Here is an 8,831-nt window from a genome sequence, read left to right as displayed (position 1 = left end):
CGATATAAACCGGACATTATAATAGATATTTATACGCCACGTTTCCTACTGACAAAACTCCTTCTTGCCCTTTTATTTCTCAGCGACAAAATTATGACAGAACCGTCACGAAGGTGTAATCAATTTTGGACAGATATAATGAATCCAGACGAAAAATCAAGATTTGGATGCCAGTCAGGTCACAGAATAAATAACAATCAGAACGCCCACTCTCAGATGCCGCCTTTGAAATGTGTCAGCACGCCATCGCCATATTTTAAACGGAAACAGACTCGGATTGAAAAATTCGTGACAAGCTACGACAGAACCGTAATTTAAATTTTTAGAGATTAATAGTTTAGTAAATTTAACATAATTTAACATTTTCTGAAAGTTATATACAATACTAGAAATAGATACATACATATGGCGGATTAGGATTACTTCCAATATGAATATAATGCATATATTTTTGATAGTGTGAAGTGAACATCACCTAAGATGAAAACTTGCGCTTATACGACATAGGACGATGCTCTTCTGTTAAATATAATTGCACTGACATGCTTTTAAATTAGAAATACAAATATAAGTAATTCTTAGCTGTAGAATCAATAAACAACTGATAATGGAAATTATTAATTGAGTAGGAAATTAATAGAAATAAAAAAAATGTCATTTATAAATCTTTTATTTATAATTTTTACATAACTAATAAACAAATACAAAGAATAAGATACTTGTGAGTATTTCTTTATTGCACGATTTTTTAACTATTTTAGAAGTAAAATGAATACATGTGGAAAAAAGTTGTGGATACATATGTGCCGTTAAGAATTGTAAAATACCTACGTGTTCGAAATAAAATGAATTTTTTTTTACTTCTCCGAAGTATCCAGACAAAGATACTGCTTGAAGTTTGAATAATGAATAAAATGTATTTTGAACAAATTTTTACAAACAGGTATATATAAAAAATACTCTAACCCGCTCCAAAAAATTTGTTTTGAAAAAATTATTGTTGGAAACGAAAAATTCGATAATAGGATAGGATTAAAAATGATACTTTTGTTTATCTAAATAAAAATAACGATTTTACAAATTTTTAATGGAGTTTAGAATAAAAATTTTACAACAGCGATTCATTGCTCAGTTTTTGAAGTTATATGCGTATATTAAACATATGCGTAAGTTAGTTATGTATATTGTCATTTTTAAATACTTATGACTATTGCATTTTAATTTGTGTTGTATTATAATATTGAATTATGTTGCAGTGTATTGTATTGTACTTTTATATTAATAACAAAATAAACAATGAATTTTACTGCAGAGTATGTGTAAAAAAATTTTTGTATTCAATTCCTTTCATACATATATGAAAATAAAAATATACATTTTCACCAAAATATTGATTCAATCCTTCATTTACTATACTCCTATTACAGGTCAAATGTTGTTTATATACAGCAAACGATGCACCATATACCTATATACCTTATTCTATTTTCCTTTCTGTCCTCTCTTACCTATAGCATTTTTTACTACTTTTTCAGGAATTTTACATCAGTTTGAACGCTATATTGTGTTTAGACTTACCGGAAAGCGTATGAGGTTCTTACGTCTATAAACAGAGTTTGATTTTCAAAAGGGTACATAATGGACTATAATTGTAAGTAATATATTTTAAAAAATCCACAAGGAAAATAAATTCCTGCAGCTGGCTGTATACCATGTATCACAAAAAGAGGTTTAAATCTTTGTATGTAGGTATATTTAAAACACCCTTAAAAGGGCTACATAAAAAAAAACAAACGTTTTCGGAATAATAATTCCATCATCAGGTTAACATGCCTGAGCCACCAAAATATTGGGGTACAACCCTTTACAAAAATTAAAGTTACCAAAAAATGTACATGTCATTGTTTAAAAGTGAATGATGTTTAATATTTTATTAGATTTAACTTCAGGCAACATATAACCATGCCTCGCGTGAGTACCAGTGTCCGGAGGGTAAACCTCTTCAAACGGACTTCAGCTGGTAACACCAGCGATGTTTTATAATTAATATTTTTGTTCCATTGAACTGCTGCTCTTTCGTGATTTGTAGCAGCGTATTTGGTACGGGTACGCCGACAGTGTTGTTCCGTTTACAGATATTTTTCCTGAAACTCAATTTTGAATATTCGTAATTCTGTATTTTTGTGAAGATACTGTACAATGTTGTTAGTGTTCATTAGGTATTATTTGAATTGGTTAAATTGTACTTTAATACATTTATTTGGCAACAGTCCCAAGGAACATCACTGGAAGAGCAAATCAAATACCTTTACTTCTCATTATAATGCCATAAGCTGAAATTTAAGTAGTGTTTCTAACCATGTATACAAACGAAGACAAAGTACAAATTTTAAATTAGTATTTTGGGGGCAGCTCGTAATGTGACATTATAAATTTATTTACTTGTGCCTATGAAGATAGGCCAATAACGACACAATCAACGAAGTTCGACAAAATAGGGAAATTGATGTTTATAGTGTTGCTAAAACTAATGATCCTTGTTCAAGCAAAACTATTGCTGAAGAAGTTGACATGAATGATAGGACTGTCAGGAATATTTTAAAACGAAACGGTTACCGTTGTTTTAAAGTTTCAACTACTCAAGAGTTATTAACCGAGGACAATTTCAAACGCATGGAATTTTGTGAACTCACGATGGATAAATAAAATGAAAATGAATATTTAAAAAAAAAAACGTTTTTTTTACCGATGAATCGACATTTTCGTTATATACGTCGAAACGTATCATGTTAGGAATCATAATCCGTCCGTCGTACGATATTGGTCTCTGCATAATAAACACTTGAGTATTCCAGTACTAACACAATATCCCTAAAAACTTAATGTTTGGACAGGTATTTTGAAGGACTATATCGTCGATCCATTTTTTAGAAAAATATTTAGAATTGTTCAATTACTTCTTGTCAACTTTGACGATATTTGGTTTCAGCTCACAATTTTGGCCTGCTCACAATACATGAGCAGTTCAAAATTATGTAGAAACCATTTTTGGAAATAAATTAATTTCTTCTCGTGGTACGATCAAGTCCCTCCCAGATTACCAGACTTATCCCTAAATGATTTTTTCTTTGGAGATATTTGAAAGCAAGTATTTATCGACATGGTTTGAAAAGAGCCCGAAATTTAGCAGAATGAAGGGACAAAATAATTCATCTTTGTGGCAGCAGTAGACTGGAACTGCTCAGCGATATGAGGGTATATCTGTACAACAGATTTGGTTTTGGCACTGCAGAAAGGAACTTTTGGTTCCTTTCACATCACTTCATTTCCACTTTCCTTTTATTTTACTTTCCTTTTCAATATACAAATTTTTAGTTAAATAATATTTTTAATTCCATATCTACGTAAAATTGAGTCCAGTCGAACAAATGAATGAATTATAAAACATCGCGACATTATATTGAAATTTACACTGGTTAATTGCAAATCAGGGAATCTCAGTTATTGTATTAAAAATTCTATGTTCCTTTAAAAAATTCCAAATCTGTATATATTAAACACTAACGTCTTGAGTTGAAAATGTTTCTTCAGTGCATTTTCAAATGCCTTTTTAAGTTGGACAACTGAGCAAATTGCTTGAAACAAATATCACATCTGAAAGGTTTTTCTCCACTATGAATTCGCATATGAGTGTTTAAATTGACTTTTTGTGCAAATCGTTTTGAACAAATTTCACAATTGAACGGTTTTTCTCCAGTGTGAAGTTTAGAATGCTCTTTTAAAGTGGATGAATGTGAAAATTTCTTGGAACAACTTTTACATTTAAAAGGTTTTTCTCTAGTGTGAACTCGCATATGTGTGTTCAAATTGCTTGTTTGTGAAAACTGTTTAGGACATATTTCACATTTGAAAGCCATTTCTCCGGTAGTATGTATGTGCAAATGGGTTTTCAAAAGATAGGATGATGGCAATTTCTTTAAACATATATTACATTGGAAAGATCTGTTTCGAGTATGCCATTTCATATGGTTTCTTAAAACAAGAGCTGTAGTAAATTGCTTGAGACAAACATTACATTGATAGAAATTATCTATAAATTTTCTACTTGAATATGTCATGTTTTCTGTCACTTTGCTGGATGATTCGTTTTGTTCATCCTCAAGTAAGAAACCTAAAAAAAAAACAGTTACATAATAACTCTGAAAGTTGTCTAATTTCAATAGTTATATTATGCCAGGCCTGGTTTTTACCAGAACCCTTTCGAATTTATTACTGCATTATACAGAGTGTCACAAAAAGATTGGTTATAAATTAAACCATGATTTTTAGTAATGAATTAAGTCGATTTGGCCTAACTTACCTATACGTAAAATTGCACCCAAGCGAAGTTATGAGATGTTAAATAAAATTACAAAATAAAACCGAATTTTTTAATATTGCTCTAAAACGTTTTAAAAGTATTTGTTTGTAAAATCATTAGATACAACCACTTTTTTAAATGAAATATTATTTTTACAAATATTAAGTTTATTATTAACTTTCAGTTAGGAACAGAAAAGAAATTAATTTAATTTAAAAACTGTAAAAATAATTAACTCCCCCATCTTGTATACAAGCTCTACATCGTTTCAATAATAAATACCGCATATTTTGAAAAATTAAATGTTTCTGTCGAAATGCATTATTAGCTTCTATTCTGTGTTCTTTAACACTAGTTATAACACTTGCCTGATATATATATATATATATATATATATATATATATATATATATATATATATATGTATATATATATATATATATATATATATATATATATATATATATATATATATATATATATATGTTACGAGCAATGTCCGAAATTGGACAATCCTAGCATTGTACAGAAAATCTTGTCCACTTCTAGCATTGTACCCCTTTACTGTACAATCTCCGAAATATATATAATCGTCGGACTTTGTATAAAAGAATTGCTGTACAATGTTCGAATTTCAATAAGTAGCCATGCGTCAAAGTTTGAGATAATATATCAGATATCGATTTTTACGATTATTCCCCATTTGTTATTAACGACAAACAAACATCAATTGAGGTTATAAATCCATAATTAATCAGCGGTTTTGACTCTTGGATTCGTAGAATTAAATTATTTTAAATTATCATACATATCTCTTGAAAATCTAAGATGTTTTACAAACATCTTCCCTATATTATAGTGATGTATCTATCTCTTGAAGCTTTGAAATGTTTCACTAACAATATCTCTATTGTAGAACAATTTCTTCTTCGATTCGATTTTTCAATTTTTGATTTGGTGTGTCGCTTGTCAATAATAATCGATTCGAACCGATGAGCGTGTCGACAATTATTTTGATTATTTCGGACATTGTACAGTTTGGGGGTACAATGCTAGAAGTGGACAATAATTTGTGTACAATGTTAGGATTGTCCAATTTTGGGCTTTGCTCGTAACATATATATATATATATATATATATATATATATATATATATATATATATATATATATATATATATATATATATATATATATATATATAATGTACATACCATGTTCACTCTGTAGATTGTCACTAACATCTGATTTTTCATCCTTTATAATTTGCTTATAATTCAAATATTGTAAGTGTGATAAACTGATATCTTCATTATCTCTATCAGATTTCACTTCTTCAATTAATAATTCTGTTTTAAGTTTATTTAGGTAAACGTTAGGATTCTCATAATCTTTCGTATTTGTCTTTGGATAAAATGTATCAGGTTTTTCTATTTTAAATTCATTGTTCACCAAGTCTGGAATATCTTCATAATTTTCCTGAGATTCTCCTAGTTCAATTTCTATTTTGTATTTTATATTGGATAATAAATTATCTTCCTGATTTACTTCCATTGTATTTATGTAAATGTAAAACCATAGCAGAGAGTATACAATATGCGGTTCTGGATAAATCAGTAAATATAATTAGTTAATTGTACATTATAGCATTATACCACTGGATTAAATTTATTTACGAGTACATACAGTACATAGCAAGTTCTCTGTACATGGTATCAAAGACAAAGAATATAGAATATAGGCGCATACTATATTCTTTGCGCATATATTCTTTGATAATATTTAGTATGGACTTTTTTCACTTTTTTCAAAGTATATACAAATATAAATACACTTACACTATATACTGTGGACTTTTTTCACATTTGGTCCCAGTGAAGATAGCCTCAACTCAAATTAGCTGTCAATTAATTTTCACATAACGAAATATTGCGTTGGCAGTGTTGCCATGTCCTTATAATGTATACAATGTATATGTATATGTTGTTCTTCAAATACAAAGAAATAAAGTGTTAAAATAATTAAAAATGTACATTTTTATTATACTATTTTATGGATTTTGCCATTTTATAATTTATATAAAACATTAATGAATTAATATTTGTTTCGTTTGATATTAATTGCAATTAATTATTAAAAATTTTTTTTGGCAATTGCCCTTTGATAGGTTAGTAGATTCGGTTGAGTTTACCGAAAGTACAAGCTGAATATAGCCGCAAATGTCAACCAAGAATTAAAATATTTCGGTTTCGCAGTGTTGGCATATTTTTGAAATGCATATCTTGTATGCTTCAAACTTCAAATAAGGTTTATATTTAACTTAAAGGCCGTATGACAGTATGCATTTTCTTGTATAATTTCTTATATCGTTTCTGATATAACGAAAAATGGATAGTGTCATACAAGCGTATAGTTCTCATATCAGAAACGATACAAGAATTTGTGTCCGCTGCAGTTTCTTGTACAAGAAATGCGCCAATTTGTGCGCAAAAACGTAATTCTGTCGTTCTGTCATAATGGCGGCTGGAGGAGAACTTTGATATACAATTAGACCAAGCAGACATCAGAGAAAAGTGCCCACCAACAATAACCAAGATTAGAACAACATTAGCCAAATTGAAAAACAATAATTAACAGGGATTGGATCAAATAGCATCGAAACTACTGAAAGTAGGAGTCCCTAACCGCTTTAAAAATTCGTGATGAGTTTAAAGATTATTTTATATCTCCAAATAAGAGAGTAGAATTTCAAGAGCATGCCATTCAAACACATAATTTGTAAAAAAAAACAAATAAATTTACAACCAGATTATTTATTATTTCTGTCTTCCATTACAGTTCATTACATTATTTCTTTCATTTTTGACCACAGTATTTTAAAAAATAATCTGGCAGGTAGCATCTGGCTTGGGGTCCTCAGGTACTGCAGTTCTATTTTTATATGTGTCAAAATTTCGACCAATCATGTGCCGAATCACATACAATTTACGGTAAAAGAACTTGCCTAGTGTCATACAAAGCACAAATGTACGTGCAAGAAACGATACAAGAAAACATAAATAACTTTCTATATCAGAAACGATACAAGAAAATGCATATTGTCATACGGCCTTAAGAGAGAAAGCTTTAAAAAAGTACATAATATCGATTATACTATTTTATGAATATTGATGAACATGCCAACACTGCTAAACCGAAATTTCTTGTTCCATGATTGACATTTGCGGCTATGATCAGCTTGTACTTTCGTTAAACTCAACGTAGACCGTAGCATAGATAAAGAATATATATTGACCGTAGTAGATTCTAACTCGATGTATAGTATGTATACTATGATGTAGGTAAGCGAATAGATTTGGCAATAGTCAGAATCCTCAAACCACCAGTTGCCACATTGCAACAGATGTCTTTTTAACTTTATTATTTATACTACATTTTACTATTTACTTTTAAAAACTGTTTTATAACTATTTACTTTTTCTATTTTTTGATAATTGTTAAGTATTATTTTTTAAGGCAAAAATATAGAGAAAGTGCCGATGAAGTTAGCTACAAATGGTCCGTCAAATTTGTGTTTGCGGTATTGCCATGTCATGTCCTTATTATGTATGTTTTATGCCTCAAATATGCTTTGAAACAGTACATTTTTATTATATTATTTTATGAAATCGGGTATTTTTTAAATTTAGATAAAACACGAACAAATGAATATTTGTTTCTTTTGTTATTAGTTGCAGTTAGTTATTAGAAAAAAAATTTTATAATTGGCAATATTGTTAAAACTTTGAAAACACTAGTTGCCAGATTGCAACAGATGTTCAGCAGATTTCAATTTTATGCCTATTTCCTTAAATACCTTAAAAACTTAAGAATTTAAAAAGTTAAAGTTAATTTAAGTAAATTTCAACACTGCTAAACACCAATATTTTATTCTGTCAAATCCATTTGAGACTATCTTCACTGCAACTCGTCAAACACAGAACTCGGATTTAGAAATTTGTGACAAGCTACGACAGAAACGTACATTTTTTTATACATCCTTGTCAAAATTGTTCACTTTTATTAAAGTTGTATACTCGAGTACGACTATTTTCTACTTTACAATATATAAATCGTAATTTTAAAAATCAATTTATTATTAACAGAAATTTTTTTTTATATTATATTGTGGTAATTATTTAGTAAGACGGAACGCCTCGAAAATGCCCTTTTTTTAGCCAAAAAGTGAAAAATAACTCGAATTTTAATGTTTTCTTGGTAAATATATATATATATATATATATATATATATATATATATATATATATTTATATATATATATATATATATATATATATATATATATATATATATATATATATATATATATATATATATATATATATATATATATATATATATATATATATACATAAATTCGAGTTATTTTTCACTTTTTAGGCTAAAAAGGGCATTTTCGAGGCGTTCCGTCT

The 8,831-nt window shown here is 28.6% G+C and overlaps 1 protein-coding gene across 1 annotated transcript; it reads right to left on the bottom strand.

Moving 5' to 3' along the window:
* Positions 1 to 2,202: 2,202 nt before the first annotated feature.
* LOC140432581 (uncharacterized) lies at positions 2,203 to 6,208 on the bottom strand. Its single transcript, XM_072520581.1, has 2 exons — positions 5,574 to 6,208; positions 2,203 to 4,171 (listed from the first exon to the last, which is right to left on the bottom strand). Exons 1-2 carry the CDS (start codon positions 5,911 to 5,913, stop codon positions 3,588 to 3,590), a joined length of 924 nt encoding a protein of 307 aa, XP_072376682.1. The 5' UTR covers positions 5,914 to 6,208; the 3' UTR covers positions 2,203 to 3,587.
* Positions 6,209 to 8,831: the final 2,623 nt, after the last annotated feature.

This window comes from Diabrotica undecimpunctata, chromosome 1, assembly GCF_040954645.1.
Source record: "Diabrotica undecimpunctata isolate CICGRU chromosome 1, icDiaUnde3, whole genome shotgun sequence".
Taxonomy (NCBI): domain Eukaryota; kingdom Metazoa; phylum Arthropoda; class Insecta; order Coleoptera; family Chrysomelidae; genus Diabrotica; species Diabrotica undecimpunctata.
This window is presented reverse-complemented; position numbering and strand designations above follow the sequence as displayed.